General features: G+C 53.6%; 6 protein-coding genes across 6 annotated transcripts; 2 read left to right on the top strand and 4 right to left on the bottom strand.

Annotated features, from left to right (window-relative positions):
• Positions 1–188: 188 nt before the first annotated feature.
• EI97DRAFT_400707 (uncharacterized protein) lies at positions 189–3308 on the bottom strand. The gene is made up of 4 exons (XM_033796444.1): positions 2388–3308; positions 1306–2324; positions 1045–1245; positions 189–994 (listed from the first exon to the last, which is right to left on the bottom strand). Exons 1-4 carry the CDS (start codon positions 3022–3024, stop codon positions 260–262), a joined length of 2592 nt encoding a protein of 863 aa, XP_033652752.1. The 5' UTR covers positions 3025–3308; the 3' UTR covers positions 189–259.
• Positions 3309–3469: 161 nt separating this feature from the next.
• Positions 3470–7854, bottom strand: EI97DRAFT_434449 (RNI-like protein). Its single transcript, XM_033798630.1, has 5 exons — positions 6972–7854; positions 6271–6924; positions 5118–6221; positions 4555–5066; positions 3470–4506 (listed from the first exon to the last, which is right to left on the bottom strand). The coding sequence occupies exons 1-5, from the start codon at positions 7478–7480 to the stop codon at positions 3830–3832; spliced, it is 3456 nt and encodes a 1151-aa protein (XP_033652751.1). The 5' UTR covers positions 7481–7854; the 3' UTR covers positions 3470–3829.
• Positions 7855–8490: 636 nt separating this feature from the next.
• Positions 8491–10529, top strand: EI97DRAFT_379879 (Pet127-domain-containing protein; the record flags this gene model as incomplete). The annotated part of the gene is made up of 2 exons (XM_033795734.1): positions 8491–9621; positions 9669–10529. 2 exons carry the CDS (start codon positions 8491–8493, stop codon positions 10527–10529), a joined length of 1992 nt encoding a protein of 663 aa, XP_033652750.1.
• Positions 10530–11064: 535 nt separating this feature from the next.
• On the top strand, positions 11065–14082 carry EI97DRAFT_475749 (uncharacterized protein; the record flags this gene model as incomplete). The annotated part of the gene is made up of 6 exons (XM_033801926.1): positions 11065–11166; positions 11217–11282; positions 11335–11422; positions 11485–11631; positions 11682–12806; positions 12857–14082. The coding sequence occupies 6 exons, from the start codon at positions 11065–11067 to the stop codon at positions 13828–13830; spliced, it is 2502 nt and encodes an 833-aa protein (XP_033652749.1). The 3' UTR covers positions 13831–14082.
• An 8-nt stretch (positions 14083–14090) lies between these two features.
• Positions 14091–19258, bottom strand: EI97DRAFT_400701 (uncharacterized protein). The gene is made up of 3 exons (XM_033796443.1): positions 18748–19258; positions 18561–18698; positions 14091–18512 (listed from the first exon to the last, which is right to left on the bottom strand). The coding sequence occupies exons 1-3, from the start codon at positions 18871–18873 to the stop codon at positions 14436–14438; spliced, it is 4341 nt and encodes a 1446-aa protein (XP_033652748.1). The 5' UTR covers positions 18874–19258; the 3' UTR covers positions 14091–14435.
• On the bottom strand, positions 18765–19566 carry EI97DRAFT_81250 (uncharacterized protein). The gene has a single exon (XM_033803101.1). The coding sequence runs from the start codon at positions 19482–19484 to the stop codon at positions 18888–18890; it is 597 nt and encodes a 198-aa protein (XP_033652747.1). The 5' UTR covers positions 19485–19566; the 3' UTR covers positions 18765–18887.
• Positions 19567–20194: the final 628 nt, after the last annotated feature.

The following is a 20194-nucleotide window of genomic DNA, read 5'->3' as shown; positions in this document are numbered from 1 at the left end:
GGATATCGGATGATTTGGTCAACTCATACTTCGCCGTAGATTTAAAGTGACTCGCTGCGTCGTATTAATAACACCTCCCGGTTCTTGTCCGTTTGAAAATTACACTAGCTGCTAAACTCACCGTGAACATCTAGATAGGGAAGGGTTGTATTATCACCCTGATGAGGTTAGGCTAAAGAATACCGTGACCTTCATCGTTACTCTACCAGAGTATATCTTACAGTGTCTAGCATTCACCCGTTTGCCATGATCGAAATCGTCACGTCGTTCCCCTCTCAAGGTCCACATCACCTGGGCCATGCATGCCCCTTCGCTCTGCCCCCACGATGCCTTCAGACGGACTCCCAGCATCAGAGTCCGCACGGCGGTGACCCCGCCGAGAATGCAACATTGTGCTAGGATCCAGCAAATCGCCCCTCTGTTCCTGGTTCGCCCAGTGTGAGGGTGCGTCTTCGGAACCGGCCCGCCCTTCCCCACTGGAACGACCTTCAGAATTGCTGCCACGGCGATACGTTTCAGACGTTCCTTGAAGAAGAGGCATTGAGGAATCATGGCTCGGCCGGGTAGGGGTCAGCGGCCCTGGTGGACTGAGAGAGGCGCCGCTCTCGTTGCGAGGTCGGCGCGTGGGAATTGTTGACGGGGGGTATACGGGATCATGCCACTGGATTTGTGAGCCTGCGTGGTGTGCCGGCGTCGAGAAATCGCTCAGTTCGATGGAGGGAGATGGTCGATGGCGCCGTGAAGGTGTTGCCGGTGGAGGGTGCGCAGGATGCCAGTTATACGCGTGCTCCTTCGTCCACAGAAGCGTCTTTTGCGGCTGCTTTGTTAGTCCAACCATGATAGCGAGGCTTTCCAAAGGATCCAACGTGTATTTGGACACTTTACGAGATATGCGTCGAAAGACGAATGTCCAGTGTCTATATTTCCTTGTCCGACGCAATCCACGCATGGCGTCGCTGTAGTTCTCCGTTGATAGAAAAGACTGTTGACACCACTGCAACCATGATCAGCATCCAAAGTGGATATGGACATCATATATCTTACCTCGACCGTGATGTAGAACAAAGAAAACCCCATGACAACGGATGTTAGAATGGTTCCGGCGCACCAATATGCGAAGACCCATTTGCTGTTCGCTGAGTCCTGGACGCTGAAGTCAAGGTATCCTCCACCCCCGGCCCAGCTACTAGTGACGCAATCGCATGTTTTGTACCATCCGGTGGTTTGGGCAGCAACAATGTATACCTATCAACATCAACTAGTCAGTGAATGCACATCTTCGTTACGTACAGAAGATAAACTTACAAGCCAGATGGTGTTGAACGTCTCCACTGGTCGGAAGAAGAACAGTTCCCATCTTCTCTGAGGGCTCATTTCTCTCACAGTCTGCAATATGTTCTCTAGAGCGGCTTCGACATGCTCTTTCACAGCGTGATGCTCTCGCCATGGGAAAAGAAGCACAAGCCCCACAGCACACCTTATAAATAACGCTTCGGTAGCGACGAGTAATCTTGAGGCTCTTCTCCTTAGCCTCCTCCATCTCTCATGCGCGGCACCTTCCAGTTGGCTGATACTGCTGTTTCGACATAGCCACAAGGGGTCAACTTCATATGGCGAAAGAACAAGCCATACTATCATCTCGACTATCATAAGCCCTAGTGCGACGCTGAAGAAGATAGTATAACCTCCACTACGGCATCCAAGGCCAACAGTGGGCGTGAAGTAACTCAGAATGAATGCACCGCCACAACTGCCGAGGACGATTACCGTGGCGCTCGCGACCTGCCAGAATTCACGTATGTCGAACCACACCAGGCCCTCGTCATTGACGGGTCCCAGGACAAGCCTTGCGCGAGCTTCTTCATCGTTAGCGAGCCAATTGCGCCCTTTGTGCGCAATGTAGCAGTTTTCTATATCAGAAAGAATGGGGTGCGCGGCTCCGTAATGCCATCGTATTCGACCTTGGCCCGCAAAGTCAGAAAAGAAGCGGTTCATATGCTGTCCTCTTCTTGCTATCTCTCTGACTCTGATACCGAGTTCCTCAGACTCCGAATCCTGTGGAAATGTGTCGATAAAATCGGTGAGATTCCGCTCATCACATAAAGCGTCACGGACGTCGTCAACCAGAGCGTTCAACTTCTCCCTGATTGCTTCAGCTGCGATGGGGTTGCGATCGATGATTGAACCCATGATCAGGATTGGGAACCAGGCAAGGAGACATCCTAATGCGAGATCGTGGGCGGTGGAGTTGGAACCGAGGGCTCCAAATGCGTCTTGTATAGAAAGCGCAAAGGCGAACAAAAACCACATGATAGATACGAACGCTACAGCTTGGTCAGTGGCAGGTTGACGTAACTATTAGTTAGCATGCAAGGTACTTTACGTGCCTGGTACAGTCCCACGCCTTCGCATCTCACGAAGCTCCCTCGCCAATTCTTGTCTTCGCTGCCGCAGTGTTAAGTTCGTATTTCTCAGCACAAGATCTTTACTGAACAGAACGATGCGCAGCAAGCCTTCCGCTTCTTTAGCTGCAGATGCCGCAGTCGGTTTCAGTGTATACTGGTTCATGACCAGCAAGAGGTACATGGAGTCCCTCATATTTCCAAAATCGGACTCCCAATCCGGTGTTTCGTCATACTTCACACTCATATCGACCATTAGAGCGGCCTTCGCGGAAACCTTGATACTCCACAACACATACGACAGAGACGCGATAGGCGAGCCCACCCAGCGCGTAATGGCTTGAAGCGTTCGCCTTGCCGCGTTGCTTTCAAAAGGCGCTTGGAGAAGGGTTCCGATAACAGGCAGTATCCATGTGGTGATAGTGCTAGAGACGTCTTCCCACGGGTAGTAGTCTCTACCCGGGCCACAGAGGTGTAGGCATCCTGCTTTAGATATCTGGGTAAAGTTGTTTCGCTCGATACCAACAATGGGACCATGCCAACCCCATTTCGCACGAAGCTCCTCACCCTCGGTAGTGTTTGCCGAAAACTCAAGACGACATTGAGTGAAGTTGGCGCGCATTTCCTGGAGGAGAAAATAGGTGTTTAGTCTGATATTCTCGAGCTGAGAAGAGTCGAGTCGGATGTTCAGCCTCTTCACTCTTTACGTAGCATATGAATGCAAGTTAGGGCTGCCACTTCCTGTGGCACGGCGGTTGCCTTGAGAAGGCAAATGGTCTGTCCAAGAGCCCAGTCAAGCCTGCATCCAAGCCCTGTTACGGCAGCTGGAAAGGCTGTGAGCTTCGCCTCAGGAGGCCATGATGGGATGCCCAAGGCCTTCGCTCTCTGACCGGTGCGACTTGTGCGACTTTAACAAGACATGGGTTCCTCAGCCGGGCCCCAAAATCCCGGCGAAGCTCCGGCTGGGCCGCGGCCAATGGGTTCGAGGCTCCCGCTCAATCGACAACATCCCGTGAAGGTGGAGGAGAGAAGGAGGGTGAAGGTAAAAGATACAGATAAGCATACACTTGAGATCCAACCAAATACAACACAACGTCGCATCAAAAACGTTTAGTAGAATAGCCATTCCCGCACCGAAGCATTCCCTCCCAAGTCTATAACCCATCAATCCATGGCGCCCGATAACCCACCCAATCCGAATGAAATCCATGCCCGCCGCAGGAAGCAAATACTTCAAAGTCCTGCTTATGCTCGACGCGAAACGGAGCATACGCCGGAAAAAACAAAGAAGCGCTGAAGATAACCAATGCTACGCCTTGCTCGATGCGTATGCCAACATCCATACATCGTACAAAGATAGAGTCAAATCCACCACTTCCCGTGATTGCAGGACTGTTAGAAGGGACTGGCTTCAATCAAAGCATCCATCAGCCATTATGAGACAGTCTCGACAGTCTCCACGCATCCCGATTCTCCGAGAAGGACATCTCAATTTCCTTTTCCAGCTGTTTCGCAGCTAGGCTCTCCGCCACGCCTCCAAGCTGCAGATTCTTCTCCACGGTTGGGGTACTCTCAAGCTTGACCTTCTCGACAATCTTGGCGAGACTAGTCGCTGTATCCGGCCTCTCAAACTCCTCATCATCCACATCCAGCGCCGTGGGAATCCCATTGGCGATGTTGTAATTCCTTTGTAGGTACTGCTGTAACCGATATTCCTGCCGCTCCCAGCTTTCGTCAACGAGGCCGAGCGCAGCTTTGATATCTTGATCGGACAGAAAACTCGACTGTAGCTTTTCCTTCGGGGCTTTGCCGACAACTTTGCTCGCGAGCTTGCTGCGCATCGAGTTCGAGCGCGCTCGGCTGTGCGCAGCTTGTTCGTCCCGCATTTGCTTGACTTGATCCTCCGTCTGTTTGAGGGCCATTTGGCGGCTTTCCTCCATGGTCGGCAGGTACAGTAAGGTGAAGTTCCGATGCAGAGCATTGACTAGATCGGTAAAACCACCAAGAGTGATACCGTTGTTCTCGCAATGTAGCTCTTCCAAGGTATCATTGACTTTGAGGACATCCGCAAGGGTGCTGGCGCCTGCAAGCCCGAGTTTTTGATCTAGATCCTGTCAGTTTCCATTACGAAAAGAGCCACCCAGAAGCTTACACCTGATGTACAGCACCCTCAATGTTCGATTCCTCTGAAGTCCCCTCAGAGCTCGGTTGACTCCCACTCCTAGCTTCGTCGTTTCGAGCCGAGAGTCTTCACCCGATATATCCAACCATTCGAGAGTTGAATTATCGGCAAACATCTTTTCCAGAGCTTGGCAGGTCGCCTCGGAAGCATCACAAGGAAGCGAAGCGCGGGAGATATCCAGGTGCCGGATCGTGGTGTTTCTAGTAAGGGCAAGAATCATTTTGCGGAAATCGGCCTCTTCTTGGAATTCGATCAACCGGATGGTCAGGCTGGAAGGCGCCAAACCACTCGCAATGGCATCGATGAGACTGTCCAAGTCTGTCTCAATATCATTCTCGCTGACATCAAGATGCAGTTCCCTAGCCACCCCTGGGGTTTCGGTCATGGAGTGCAAGAGATATGCGACGTCTCGCCCAGTTAAATAACAATGGTCAAGCCGAAGTTCACGTAACCCCTTGGACTGCTTGTAGTTCACGAGATAGCTATAGTGCTGTAAGCCCGGCCCTGCCGATCAAGGATCGGGTTAGACATACCTCGCTATCGCATCCACCATGGCAGGATTGAGCGATGTCCCACTCAGCACCAACTCTTGCAGTTTCCACGCCTGAAAAGTTTCGAGTGAAATCAGAGGCTCGGGGCCGGATGTTCGTGAAAGATTGCAAAGATGGAGCTTGGTCAGGTATCCAAATACCCCAATCTGCGAATCGAAAGTGGTTGGTGACAGGCGAACAGGATTTGATGATATGTCAAGTGCCTCTAATGTGGCCTCCTGAGGGCGAAGGCTGTCAAGAATCAGCGATAAAGTGCGGTCGGTCAAGCCACATCCACGGAGTTCCAGCGCACGCAGGTGGCAACTCCGCTCGACAGCGGCTGCTACAAGATAATCGAGATCCGTTTCGCCCAACTGGATGTTGTTGAGCGCTATCCAGTCGACATTGGTGGTTTGGTACTTGCAGAGAGGAAATAGCGCCTCTACAATGCCGCATCCCACATCATGCTCCCTATGGCCGGATTCTAGGATATATGGCGGCTTCCTCGTGATGCACGACGTGAAGTCCAACCGTCTAACTTTCCGACTGGTCACTGCCAGTGCACGAATCTCTTGAACGAGTAAACAAGATCTACTGAGCTCCTCCACGTCCATTCGAACAGGCGTTCCCCGCTTTGTCTTCGTGCAAACATGCTCCGCGCCATATTCGTCATGGAGGCCGTTTAGCACGTCCAGTTGGACGTCTTTGAACGAGATGCCGCCGAACATTTCATTGTATCTCAAAGAACGCATCACGGCAAGGAGTTCCAAAACAGTATAGTGGTTTCTTCGGAGACCTATGGGCCGTAGCAACTCGAAGCGAGGGTAATCCTCTGGAGGATATGTTATCTGGTACCGTATGCTTTCGGGCTTGACATCGTAAGCTACGCAGTAGCCTATTAGTGTGCGGTCAAGAGAATTCTGGTCGATGGGATGAGGGCTGGACTGGCGGAGGATTTCATGCTTCACATCGTCGGGTACAATGAAGTGATAAGGCCGTGACTCCCACTCGGGTCGTAAGCCGGATTCGACGTACCGCAGCCGAATGGCGATATCGCGTGATGCAAGGGAGGCCAGGTGAAGCACCTTTGGCTTCTGTAAAGGCAGGCTGAAAATGTGAGTGAGTGAGTGCTCTATGTGATTGGGGGACAACCCACCGAAACGTTAACTCGAAGGTGTCGTCAACTTCGCTGACATGCAATTCGGTGATGGTCAAAATCCCATACGAGGCTTGAGTATGGTACGACCCTAACGCTGGGCTGGACGTGCGTTGGGACTGGGGCTTGAAGAGGGATATCAGGTGGACTTTATGCACCCCAATGGCTAAGAACGAGACCGAAGCCATGACTTTGGACAGGTCGTCTGAAGAGGCTCTGGAACCGGATTTGCCGACGACGCGCTGGACAACTTTGTAGATGGCGTAATGCGGAGGAACGTAGTCCCGCTCGGCCTCGACGACACGCGCAGCCAGATGAGAATTGTAGGCAGAGAGGGGATCGGGATCGGCAAGCCTGGCGCGGTTGGCGGCTTCCCGGATACTGGCGAGCCACAACAACATTTCGTTGGGATCCCCGAATTGGAGGGTCATGGAGGACGCATGGTTCACATCCTCGTCAAGGTAGGAAACCTCAAAAGCAAAGTGCGGCCTACCATCATCCAGTTGATATACAGCAACGATTTGACGTAGCGGTGTCCCTAAAGCACGATCACCAGATGTTTCCGATGCGATGGACTGCATATCGTGAGCCGATCCGCCAGAAGGGTTCTGGCTATGACGATACGTTGAGGAACGAGAGTAAGGCGAGGGTATCCTAACCGTGTCAGCTGGTTGAGGTGGATGAGGTAGGCGACGACGTACGCAGAGAAGGCGTCGGCAGCCTTCTGGTGATTTTTGAAGCGCATCAGATGCGATTCGGTCAGGACGAGGTATTCCTTCTTCTTCCTGAACATGGAGCTGCTCGTCTGGACTTCGCCATGGCGTAGCACGTGGTTGTTGTGCAGATTGTCATCCATGACGGATCGATTGCCTGAGAAGGTGCGTGTTGAAGCCGCCGACAGCGGTTCGTCAGGGCCATCATCGCGCCGGAGCCCACGAAGGGAGCCGAACACAGAACTCGGGCGGCTCTGGCTTCCTCGTGACAGTGCGGTGTTGGGGGAGAAGGGGGCATCGGCACTGGCACTGCCGCCGACGGATTCGTCGTCGCCGGGCTGGGTCGAAGCGGTTGAGAGGGTGGTCCTGAAGGAAGCAGTGCGGCGCTTCCGTAACAGCTTGGAGGGCTCATCATCCTCCCTGGTGTTCTGGAGTCCGGTCAGAGCTCCCAGAGAGCGGCCGGCGAAGAGGCTGCGTCTTCTGCTATCCTTGGACATGCCGAACAGCGACGCTGGCTGACGGCGCCCTTGAAAATCCACGCGCAGGGGAGCGTCTCATGCGGCAGGAGTGCGTGACGAGGGCAGGGGCGCAATGCAAAGAATGACACAAGTCGAGGTGGTGGGAAAGGCGCAAGCGTCGTGGAAAGTCGCACCTTCACAGGGAGCCAATCGGCGAACAGGCGGGGTGTTTACGGCAGAGCGGCACACGGCGGGGGCTCGTGGCAACAGGGTGGGAGCGGCGCGGTGGTGGACAATCCAAGAGGCACTACAACGTTAGTGGGAACTCGGAGCTGGTTAGCCAGGCACGTTGGGGCATCACGGCGGACCAACGGCCGGTGAGTACTGAGTAGATGGTGGGCAATGGTGGTGATAGTGGTAAATATCTATCGGCCGCCCAAGTTAGTTCCCACGGGTCGATCAGCAATCTTGCCCCGGCCAGATTACGTCATCTCGCAGATCCTTGGCATCGGAATTCGGAGGAACCATCAGCCGACGTCCAAAGATTTCTGAGACGCAAACACCAGACGCGTCCCCCGAGCTCCACCCACTCCCAATTGCACACCCTTCGCGACTTCGATCCCTCTCTCCACTTTCCCATGTCGTATCGGAGCCTCCTAACCGTTGTGCAGCCTCGTCGCCCGTTTGTCTGTCTGCTGTGTGCCGTCCGTGCCCCTTCGCCCGCCCCGAGTCGCCATTTCGCCGCCAGTCCTGCCCATCTCAACAAAGATGTGGACAAACCGTCAAAGAAGGGGGGTTCCTCGGCAGCGGGGGCACCCAAGTCCGCAGACAAGGCCGCTCAAGCGGCACCGAAGGGAAGGAAGAGGACTAGACGGGTGAAGAACTCGGTCAAGGCCCCCGAGAAGGCGCCCGTACGGAGGGTCGTCACCGACGGACGTAAGAAGACCAAGCAGAAGCACGCCCCACCGAAGGAGGCTAGTAACAGAGAGGGTGATGAGGCCATCTTGCCGAAGGCAACCATGAGCACTGATAGCAAGGAAGAGAAGGTTATGTCCTTGAAGGAAGCATTGCTGGGAGCTGGCACAACATCCAAGACAAAAAAGAAGAAAAAGGGGACGCCCCTTGAGATCGAAGTGCTGTCACCCGATCACCTGCACTTCCAGGCCATCGACCACCATATTCCCCCAGTTCCCAGACTGTCCTATGGCCTGGATCGCGTCTTATTCAATCCCGGCGTTTACCGGCTTCAGGACCCGCGGTCACGCGTCTACAACTTCGATCCCTACCTTGAGAGGATCATGCCGGTAGCCGAGTTCGATTTTGATGCTCTCAGCGAATACAAGACCTCTTCCAAGGATCCTGACCTGCTGGCCCTTACGCGGAAGCTAAACACAAAGTTCACTGGCTCAACCTCTAGCATGTCGGGCGTGTTGCAGCATTTCCATTTCCTCCTCTCCAGCTTTCGGCCGTTGAATCACACCATGCTTTCGCGCAAATTTCCCGAGCCAAGTCCCAAATTCTCCAAGATTACCACGGGCCCGACGGCCATTTTCCTGCGGTGGAAGGACGGCATTTACGCAATCGATGCCGACAAGTCGTACGACTCGCCCAACATCATGAGCTGGTTGGGCCACTCCCTGGAAAAGTTGCTGACTACTTCCCGTGAAGAGTTTGAGCGGTTCCGTCGCTCTAGTCCAGAAGAAGCACCGGCAGAGGACGAGTCGGGTAGATGCTTCCATTACTCCAAGCTCGGCAACTTTCTCATGCGATCCCAGTTGGATGCTCACGACAGCCGCCTCCCTGGAACCGGAATCTTCGATCTGAAAACGCGTGCGGTCGTGTCCATTCGCATGGATCACACCGAGTACGAGACTGGATCCGGGTACCAGCTTCGCTATGCACAGGGAGAGTGGGAATCATTTGAGCGTGAATTTTATGACATGACTAGGGCGACAATGCTGAAGTACTCATTGCAAGTACGCATGGGACGCATGGACGGCATCTTCGTGGCATATCATAATATCGAACGCATGTTTGGCTTCCAATACCTGAGCCTTCCGGACATGGACAACGTGTTGCACGGCCAAACGGACACTTGCCTGGGAGACCAGGAGTTTAAGCTCAGCGTTGCTCTATTGGATGAGATGTTGCAGAAGGCTACGTCGCAATTCCCAGACACAGTATGCTTCCATCCTGATTTTCCTGAACCTCGACTAACGATTCCCAGACGCTTCGCTTGCACTTCCAAACACAAGAAGCACGCCCGCGCAATCCTCCCTACTTGTACATATTTGCGGAGCCGTTATCAGACGAACAGGCCGATCAGATCCAAAACGCCAAGAACGAAGTATATCGGGAATTTGAGCGAACTGTGATCGGTGTGAACCGGAATGACCCGGATGTGCAGGCCGAGTGGCAGGAAATCCAGGACCGTGTCGATGAGGAGGTCATTGATGATGAGAGGCAAGGTGAGACGGAAGCGGCAGACGTGCAGGAGGGGCTTGAGCAGGAACAATCCGCCCCCACCGAGAGCAGTACCATGTCTGCCCACAAAGGTTCTGATGACGTGGACGGGAAAGATGAGGAAAGCCACGAGGGGTCGGCTCAGGAGACGTCAGAAGTGGGTGGGGATCAGGAGGGGCCTACGAAAGATGCTCCCGCTGCGGCAGTACCTCGAGGTCCCTTGATGGGTTGGACCCTGACGACACGAAACCGTGTCAATGGCCACTACGTGGAGCGCCCCGAGGATCTCACTCCTACTGACGACTGGGAAGTCGAATATCATATCCAGGAAATTCCCGAGGCGTCAAGATGGAAGCTTTACGACACCATGCAAAAGAGAAGAGAGGCGTTGTTAGGCCAGGACAGGGAGACGCAGTCGAAAGCGTTGTCGCGATATCGAGGCATCATCAAGAAGTACAGCATCGCTGGACGGGAGTGGAGGGAGGAGCAGGACAGGATCGATGCAGAAATGGGCCGGCGGATTTTCCGTCCCCTCGGTCCTGGCGCTCACGACATTTTACGCTACGAGGCTGGACTCAAGGAGATAGAGGACGGTGTCAAGAGTGTTAGTGAGATTGTCAGTTGAGCTGCGCGCATGTGACCGGGAATGGGAGCTCGTACTTGGCTTGTATAATAGTGGTGATTCAAGATACCCCTATGTAGAATACGATTCAAAATGTCTGGACGTCGGTGTCTCTCATCGTTCACCGAAAGCTATTCCTATGCAGGAACCCATTGGACATGTCAATTCAGGCATCTATACGGAGTAGAGTATGTATATCATTCAATGGTAGTTTGCGGCGCACGGACCAATCAAGCGTCATTGATCTCCTCTGTTGTTCGTGTCACCCAGGTCGCGGGCTTCCTCTGCTTCTGAGGGAGAGCTTGGTGCACCTCCTACTTTCTCCAGGCGACAGAGAGCCGTCCGTTGCGACTGCTGGTCCCCCATCGTTTGGTGGTCATCCAGGACCAAACAGCGCGAGCAGGTGCGGGGCCGCCTGTTTGGCAAGCTGCAACAAGCCTGGCGCTCCGAACTCACACCTCCTCCACGCCCTGTCTTCTTCGATTTTTACCTTAAAAGCGGCGCCTTCGCCGCCAACAACCTCCAAACTTCACTCGATATGGCGGCCTACTCGCAGGCTGCCAATGTCACTGAAGAGAATGTCAAATTGCTCCAGGGCATATTGGAGGTCGAGCGTCACACAGCGCAGGAGCTTCTCAAGGTATGCTTTTTGGTCCCGTCCAAGCAACAAACGTACTGATAGACCCACAGCTCAACAATAACGATGTAAACGCCGCAGTGAATCAATACTTCAACAACCCGGGAGGCTCGGTGCAGGTACGCCACCACGACGACGTGGCCTGCTGCCATGCTGACCTTCCGACAACAGGATACCAATGGAAACCAGAGCTGGGACGCTGCTTCTTGGGGTGCAGACAGGTACGGCCAACAGAACACATCCAGCAGCAATATTCCCTGTATGTACGGAAAGCTCCAGAGATTCATTTGGCCGCCTCAGACTAACATGCCTTCATTGTAGCATTCAACATCGAGTATGCACCAGGCGTTGAACAATATCCTCACAGTGTTCCCAATAGCGGTGCGCCGAGCCGGCCTCCTTCACGAACCAGTCATCGCTCCGCCGGGACAACGGCGGCTGAACGGGGCGACAGCCCGGTCCGCCAAAGTTAGTCACACTTGCAGATATCGCTGGAACATGTCGTCTGACTGGTGCAGGTGTAGAGCAAGAGCAAGAAATGGGGGTACTCAGAGGTAACTCTCCTGCGGTATTCGGCCCGGCAAATAGAGATGTCTATGAGGAAGACAAATGGGCTATGGTGCCCATATCTACGATTACTGAACTGGTTCCAGATGCACAGCCGGGGAAGCGGAAGAGGGAAGAGGGCGGTCCAACGATTCTGAAGCCATTGCCCAGCGAGGATTACCTCCCAGCGATGCTAACCATTGCGCACTCGATTCCGACATTCCGAAATTTCTTGCTTGCTCCGCAAATTGAAGCCTCCAACTATCTAGTAGGCACCGATTGGTGGAAAGGAGGGGAGCCATCATCTCCCATGCACGAGTCGAGCATAGGAATACCAGAAGATCTCGAGCTCATATATGAAGTTCAACGCCTCATGGCCTTCTTGGATGGCACGGACAGGGCGTATGGTAGCGTTAAGCGCTTGGCGCGGTTATCTGCCGTGGAACATGCGTCGATGGAAGGGGATTCCGTGAATGAAGAGATGGGACCAATGCATCGATTCCTGCTCAGTTGGGCACGAGCCTACGAGAACCAGACCCATGAGAATCTGACCGGGAAACTTAGAACCAAGGTTGTGATCGGAAGTGAGGAGCAGGATTTCTTCAAACTCGATGCCCATGTACCAGTAGGCGATGAGGATCAGCCACTTTACGATGTTCTAGACAACGCGTTTATTGGCGATGATGCGAACCACGCGCTTGCACTCATTTCCATACCAAGCGAGGTGCTGATTCTGGAGATGTTTAACAACAGCAACGGCACCACGGGGCTTCGTTGCAAACTACCTCGCATCCTCTATATCGACCGTTACTTGGAGGAAAATAGGAACGTCATGGAAGAGCTGATTAAGGAGACAAGAGAGCGCAGTAGCCAGCTCCGTGCCATCGAAAGAGAGATCGAAACGCGCAAATGGTACAAGCTGAAGAATGTGCGGCCTGGGGAAAAGGTGGAGACGCTGAAGCTGCTTGAAACAAGCATGCAAGCCTTCCAACCTAGCGACGAGGGTGGTGTCGAAAGTTCCCCACATGCTTCCAGAAACGCTACCGCACTCGAACAGTTGCGAGAAATTTACAGCAAGATCGAGAGTCAACTCAGGGGTATGTGGATAGCTGCTGTTGCATGATGCAATCATACTGACTGTGTACAGAATTGGAAGAGCAGAAGACCAAGATCAGAGAGACTCTTGCTAGCACTCAAGCTCGCTTTAGGCCACCCTTTGACCGGGAATCGCCCAATATCGACGCCAAATCAAAACAAAACGACAGCCCTGTTGAGCCGTCACAGGAACAAGAAGATATTGTGAAGTCAGGCGAGACTATGGACGTTGACAAAGCACATGAACCCCCGGAAACAATGGATTTCACACATTCCTATCAACAACACCCTTACAGGTTCGTTGGAGCCTCCACGAAGCGTGGGGTGTATTACCTTCAGCAGCGGGATCTGCTCACCAATGAGCTGTGCTGGTGGCGCATCCATTATCTGATAGCGAATGACGGCGAAGTCGACATCCTTCGCGAACGTGTGGCCAATGTCGACTTCGTGCTTGACCGAATCGAGTGTGAGAGCTCACATGCTCTCTTGATGTACGCCAAGGACACGGCCTTCGAGGAATCCCCCCTGCCATTATCGCCGGCCCTCTACAACTTCGTGAAAGATGACAATGTGAAGTTCAATGAAGAGTTGGCGAGGGAAATGGGCTTTGGTGAGCAAGACTTCGGCCCCGTAGAACCCCTCGGCGGTTGGGCGGAGGAGCAGAGTTTTGCGCCCCTGCCCGACGACGAGTGGACCAATACTGGCCAGGACCACGAGGACGCCATACCGGATGAGCCTCCTCCCTCGTACACCGAAATCGAGCAGATTACGGTGCCGCTGGAGCGTACAGGTGGTGTGTCGGGGCAGGGGATCACGGTTGAAGTCAAGGGTCAGAGTGAGGCGCTTGCGGATGGCGCCGAGGCCCCAGACACTGTGAGTTCCGGCACGCTGACACCGAATACAGAGGTGGATTCTGAAGAGGAAGACGAAGTCGTGCCGGCTGTCGATCCTTCCAAGTTGGTTAAGGACCCCGATGCGGAGATGCAGGATATCAGGGACACGTATCAGGGTCGCGGTAACCAGTGAAGGGGGATGCGGACAGAAATGGATGAGGTGGGCACATGTCCGTACATTATGCAGATGTGCCAGTTTGGACACGAGAGTTTGTCAGGTGTGGTGCTGGATCAGAGGGTGGGAAGCGTGGTGGCTGCAACGCAGAAAGTATTGCTGGCTGACAGACCAGTTTCCAGTCCGGGCTTGGATGCTGGGGACACGCTTACAAAGAACTTGCTTCAGTCATTCTAATGTATAAAATTATCATCAATTCTCACCTGGAATGAGATTTGGCCCTTCTAATCGGTGTCAATTTTTTGCAGTTGGTCCCAACTTCTCCGTTTTGTGCACGAAAAGTCCGATAACATCATATAGCTTTTCCCGTGCCAAAACAGTAGCAGTCAGTTTTTGATTTCATTTTTGCATCATTCTGCCAACCGGGGTATCATTATATGGGCCTTTTCAAGTCTCCCCACCGATAGCAAAGGAAGCAGAGCAAAGACAACGCCAACGCCAACGCTATGCCCAAATCAAGGATGCAGTAATACACTGGGATGATGTATATATACAGGACAGAAGGACGGAAGACGCTCCCAACTTATGATGTGCATGCAGCACCTGAGTGGGCAAGCAAGCTCTTAGTCGGAGAGCTCAATCGCATCGTCTTGAGTCGCGCCGCCCATGTAGGATTGCGGGCGCTGGGCTTGCTGTTCCGGCTCTTCTTCTTCGTCTTCTTCGTCTTCTTCGTCTTCCTCGTCTTCCTCGTCCTCTTCTTCTTCGTCTTCTTCTTCGTCCTCATCCTCGTCATAGTCTTCTTCTTCTCCTTCTTCTTCGTCGTCTCCCTGCTCGTCCTCGTAGCGATACACATTGGCATCTTCTGGGTCCTCCTTCCCGTACTCCTCCACCTCCCTGTCATGTCCAAAATGTCCTTCCTCTTCGTCTGCTTCCTCCTCGTCGCCGTCGTACTTGTCGTAGCGACGATACACGTTGGCTTCTTCGGAGTAGTCGTTTCCATACTCTTCTTCTCCTTCGTGCTGGACCCCGTCACCCTCGCTCTCGTCTACGACGTCGACTTCCTCCTCCTCTCCCTCAGCGAACTCGTCCTCGGCTGCATCCACAACCTCATCCATATCCTCTCCATAGTACGGCCTGCTGCTGCGCGGAACCCCCGCATCCTCGCTGTAATACAACGACGTCTCCTCCCTAATATCCGCGGCCTTCTGCGACCCCATCTGCGTCTGCTCCTGCATTTCCACCTCCATGTGCACCTGGCTCTGCGTCTCCATGTGCACATAAGACACCTGCGTCGGAATCGGGCTGGATAGCTGAATCTCCGCACTGTCCTGTACCTGCTGTTGCGCCGCCGGCGGCTGCATCCGAATCGATGTCTCCTCACCCACGACATTCCCACCACCGCCACCCACGCTGCCACCACTGAGGCTCCCGCTCCCAACTCCCCGCGATTGTCTATAATACTCGAGCACTGCTTCCGGTCCTTTGCCGTATAAATGGCGAGGTACGAACCGGCTCTGTCGGTACCAGTACGCGGGTTTATTGGCGGGGACGGCCGGTTGCGTGTAGGTGCTGCGAGCGGCGGAGTCCGTGTAGCCGCCGCCCTTCATACCGGAGGTCAAGTCCGGTACACTGCGACTGAATTCGTGCCGGACAGGTGTTGCCCCTGGAGACGGAGACGCTGGTCGCGTGGAAGCATGTCCCTCAGAAAGGAGGGCGCGTGCACGCGCGACAACGTCCAGGGTACGTGAGAGTGAGTGGTCTGTCGGTGCCGCACTGGCGTAGGAAGAACTCCGCGATCGAGCGTGAACGGGCGAGTGCTCCGTTAGTTGAGCCGAATTGTTGAGCTTGAAGGTCTGCTTGAACCGCTCATAACGCGCCAGAGCGTCCAGATCATTCTGCGAGTCGGATGCTGAGGTCCGAGCCCGTTTGCGGTTCTGCTCGTGGACTTGTTCCTCTTCTGAGGATTCGGGATCGTCGAAACCGCGCTTGAGAATCTTGGACGGGTCGAGTCCGCGGGCTCGCAGCTGGAACCAAGTGGTTTCTGTGCGATCGGCGGGCATGGCGTTGTTCTTGTATGGTTGCATTGAAACTGGCTTCGGTATCGGCTGTGGTAGCGGATTGATGTTCTCTTTCTCTGCAGGAAGCTGCACTGGTTTCTCCTTCGTCTTTGGCCTTGCTAGTCTGCCTGTGATTCCATTTACTGGCTCTTCTCCCTTCTTCGCAGAGTCCGTGCTCTTTCTCGAAGAAGCGAAACTGGCACTAGCCGGCAGACTAGGCTTCTTGAATCCATTCGCTTGTACATTCTCCAAGTCTTCGCTGTTGGTCCCCTCTTTCGGCAATGCTAACAGTTCCGTTTTATGCTCTTTTAACCATCGCCGCCTCTCTCGAGCGCGACGTGCACGTTTCTTTTTTTGCACCTGCTGGTACCATCGAACGGCATAAAAGCGAGCCAGTTGTAGTCGCTTCCGTTGGTACATTTCTTCGGCTTTCTCTTGTGCACGTTCCCACCAAACATCCTCTTTCGCTTTCGGTAATATTCTCTTGACTTGCTGCTCGATGAATTGCGTTAACAAGCCCTCCATAGGGTCGAAAAACACATTGTTAGTAAGAGCGTTGAAAGCATCATCCAGCAGCTGTGCCTGCTGCCGACGCTGTGCTTCTATGGTACGTTGCTGTTCCTCGAGCGCTCGACGCTGTTGCTCTTCCCGTAATCTCCGCTCCTGTTCCTCCCGTGCCCGTCGCTCCTGTTCCTCGCGTTCCCGTTGTTGCTGTGCCTGCTTCGCACGCTCCCTCTCCTCCCGTGCTTGCCGTAGCTTTTCCTCTTGAAGCCGACGTTCCTCCTCTTCCTTCTTCCGTCGTTGCTCATCAACTTTGTCCGTTGGCTCTCCTTCAGCCAAAGCAAAAGTGACCTTTTTCGCAGGTCCAGTAGATGAGACCGAGCTTGACAGAATCGATGGTTTGGGTGTTGTCGCCTGGGTCGCTGGAAAAGTGAAGGGGCTCGATGCCTCCAAGGAAGTCTTGAAAGGCTGTGGTGAGGGTTTGAAAATTGAATCCGGTGCTGTTGAGGCTGGCGTAGCCACCTTGGTAGTAGAGAGTCCTTGGAAAAAAGGTGATGTCACGGTTGCTTGCGGTGCCGATTCTTTGGGCGGAAATGCACTTGCAAATGGGGAAGACGTCGGCTTTGCCGAGGGAGCATCCTGCGCGCCAGCTGTCGTGATGGTAGTAGACGAGCTGGGCGCAGAGGAGGCGGTTCCAATGGAGGCAAAGCTGGAGTTGACAGTAGTATCAGATGCATTGAACAACCCTGACTGGCTCTTCTCTCCAGCTACCGGGCTGAGGTTCGACAAAGAGTCTTTAGCCGCAAACTTGATAGAGTGAGTCGATGGATTGAACAGTCCAGGTTGGATAGTTTGTCCCGTTGCTGGACTTATCGTGGAGAATGGGCTCGCGAAGACGGAAGGCGCCTCAGCCGCAGAACCCGCTTGAGAGGCGGCTTGGGCCTGGAACGGATTTGTGGTTGCAGAAAAGCTGTTGGCTGGCGTGGCAAATATGCTTGGTTTCGCGGGTACGGTTGCCGCGGATGTACTCGTCGTCTGGGCCGTAGACGTTGCAGGTCGAAATACACTTGCATTGGGATTGAAAGGAGATTGAGTCGCCGACGAAAGGGATGTGAAGGCGCCGGTCTTAGCGGGCGTTGAAGTAGGGCCTTCCGGAACGAATAAAGAGTCCTCAGCTTCCATCTCGAGATCCGGCTCTTCAACCAATCCATTGATTCTTGCTTCCTTCACAGACATGCCTCTGATCACTGCAGAAAGTAATCTGTGATGTCTTTTAGATTCAACGAGCCTCTGCGAGAAAGTTTGTGGTTTAGGCCCGTTCGGATCTTCAGCCCCCTTGCCAGCAGAGAAGTTGACATATTCTTCACCACTCTCCATCGTAATGGTCGTGTAACCATAAACCTGGCAATATTCCCGAACATCATCGGCAGAATCAAAGCCTAGCATCTCAACCAGTTCGGCTACCAGCCATTCTCCATGCACATTCTCTTGATTTGCCTGCTTGGCGGATCCCTGACGATATGCCCGGCGTAAAGTTTCAAGTACATTGTACCGAACTTGGTTGAAGAAGAGTTCCGCAGCACAAGCCATGAGATAGGATACTGCGGAGGATTGGACCAAATCCCAAAAAGCTTTCCAGTTTTGCTGAGCTTCGCTGAACGTGCGGCTCTTGCTGCTCGCCATCTTGCCCGCTCGGTAGATCTGCATCGCAGTTTGTACTCTGCGATTGCGGCGTATTGATTCCGGGAGTGTCTGGATCTCGTATTCCACCTTCTCGTCGCCGGTGGAAAGAGCAATGATGAGTCTGTACGCTTGGAATTCGGCCTCATTATCTGAGAGTATCTTGGCCCGTCGGTTATCCGCATAACGCTGCTTGAGGGATATGAAAGTCTGGTTGAGTTGCTCAACATCTTGTTGATGCGAATAATCTTCGTTTTCGGACAACGACATGTGATGAAGGGAAAGCAACAAGAATCGGGCGCATTGCTCAAAGCATTCTAAATAAGCGCGGAGGTCTTCGGGTCGGTCAATAGCTTGAGTTCGCAAATCCTTTCGAACGGCGCGGGTGCGATCCCATAGCCAACCGTAAAGGAACTCGAAGTCCTCGTCATCCAGACGGCCCATCATATAGTTCATGGTTTTCTGAGCTCGTCAGCACGCGTTTTACAGTATTTCTAGATTCCCACGTACCAGGCAAGCAGCCGGTGACCGGATGTCCGTGACGAGTTCAGTTTCCATACCGGCTGCAGAACGTTGATATGCTTTAACCATGCGGGATTCGTCCGGTACCCGTGCTCTGCGATCGTTCAATGCCAGACTCTCAGCCGTCTACATTAAGTTAGGGGTGTCCAATTTGTATACCCTAAAGTAGCCTTACGTATTCCGGGAGTTTAAGATCCTCCTCCACAATGCGCCGGACACGTTCGTACTCTGGGCACATGTCTTCGCAGATACCAATTCGCTTGACGGCCTGGCTGAGATGCATTGGGCCATCGGGATCCATTCGCTTCTCCTTTATCAATTGTGCGCGCTGGCGGGGCCGATCATTTTTAAGCTAGGCATCGGTAGTAAGCAGTATGAGCGTGCTCGAACGGGGGCGGGAACGTACATAGTTGAGTCTTTGCACGTAGTCTGTGTGAGGGAAAGGGGTCGAGTTGAAGTCATTGTTGGTTGAGGAGGCCAAGGGCGTGCTGCAGAAAAACAATCAGTAACTTGCTCGGCGCCTAACGTCTCTTGAACTGCGCCCGGCTCGGTTTCGAAGACGGAGATCGAAGCGGCGATAAAAGAAATAGTCCAGTCCGAGAGTAGGTCTAGTTCAAGTCCAGCCGGTCCTTTGAAAAGCCCTAAGAAAAGGGAAGACGTACCTATGACCACCCCGTCCTCTTGGGCTTCCCCTTGACGTGCCTCCTCTCGCAACTCCCACGCCCCTGAATGCGCCGCCGCGCTGGCCACGGTCGCTCCAACCTCCACGTTTGGCCGAGGGCGTGGAGCTGGTCGCCATAGTGGTTGTATTGTTGCCGATCGATTGCGACGACGCGCCAGGGTTTCGAGACGCTGCGCCGCGGACGGACACTCCCCCTCCTCTTCCACCACGGTCGCTCGCGCCGCGATCATATCCTCCTCTTCCGCGGCGCGCCATGGTGGCAGGATCGACACAGCCTGAGGGTCGGCAAGGTCATGCGCGGTTCGAGGGTTGGGTGAAAGTGCGGTAGCAGGTATCTCGACGGGAGGGTCTGTCTAAACAGAACTCAGTCGCATGGGCAGCTGTGACTCCTGATTCAATGACTTGACGATTGAGTCCCACGACGGGTGCGTTTGGTGAGTACAACTGGCCGGTCGCGACAAAGGAGTTGGTTTGCAGTGAATGTGTTGCTTGTTCAAGTTCATGAAGCTCGGGCCACACCATCTTGGCTGAAAGCTTGGCGTGGGCAATGTAATGGTTTGCAGCTGATAGTTATTGTTCATGGAGCTCCCTGATCACCGCAACGTTTCAAGCTCGCCTACAGAGCAAAGCAGCAAGGTACTAATAAGGGTTTGCAATCAACCCTTTCAGCTGGGTGCCATCATCCAAGCTGAGGGTATTCTTTTGACAACTATCATCGAGATTTGCGTTGCAGCTATGTACCAATATTGGAAGACGATAAGAAACTGAAACAATTGGGCGCCGGAGGCAGCTGAACGTGCGTTTTTATGGGCCTAACGACAACACCATCAATGCTTTGACCATTACCATTATCGTTTCTTTGAGAGTCGTGACGGCATGAAGCATGGAGTAAACAGCCCACGGGGGATTCGAAGACGATAGAGATGTGTGAGATTGTGCC

This window comes from Westerdykella ornata (genome assembly GCF_010094085.1).
Source record: "Westerdykella ornata strain CBS 379.55 unplaced genomic scaffold EI97scaffold_15, whole genome shotgun sequence".
NCBI classification, from domain to species: Eukaryota; Fungi; Ascomycota; class Dothideomycetes; order Pleosporales; family Sporormiaceae; genus Westerdykella; species Westerdykella ornata.
The sequence above is the reverse complement of the archived record's forward strand: the minus strand, read 5'-3'. Positions and strand labels throughout refer to the sequence as shown.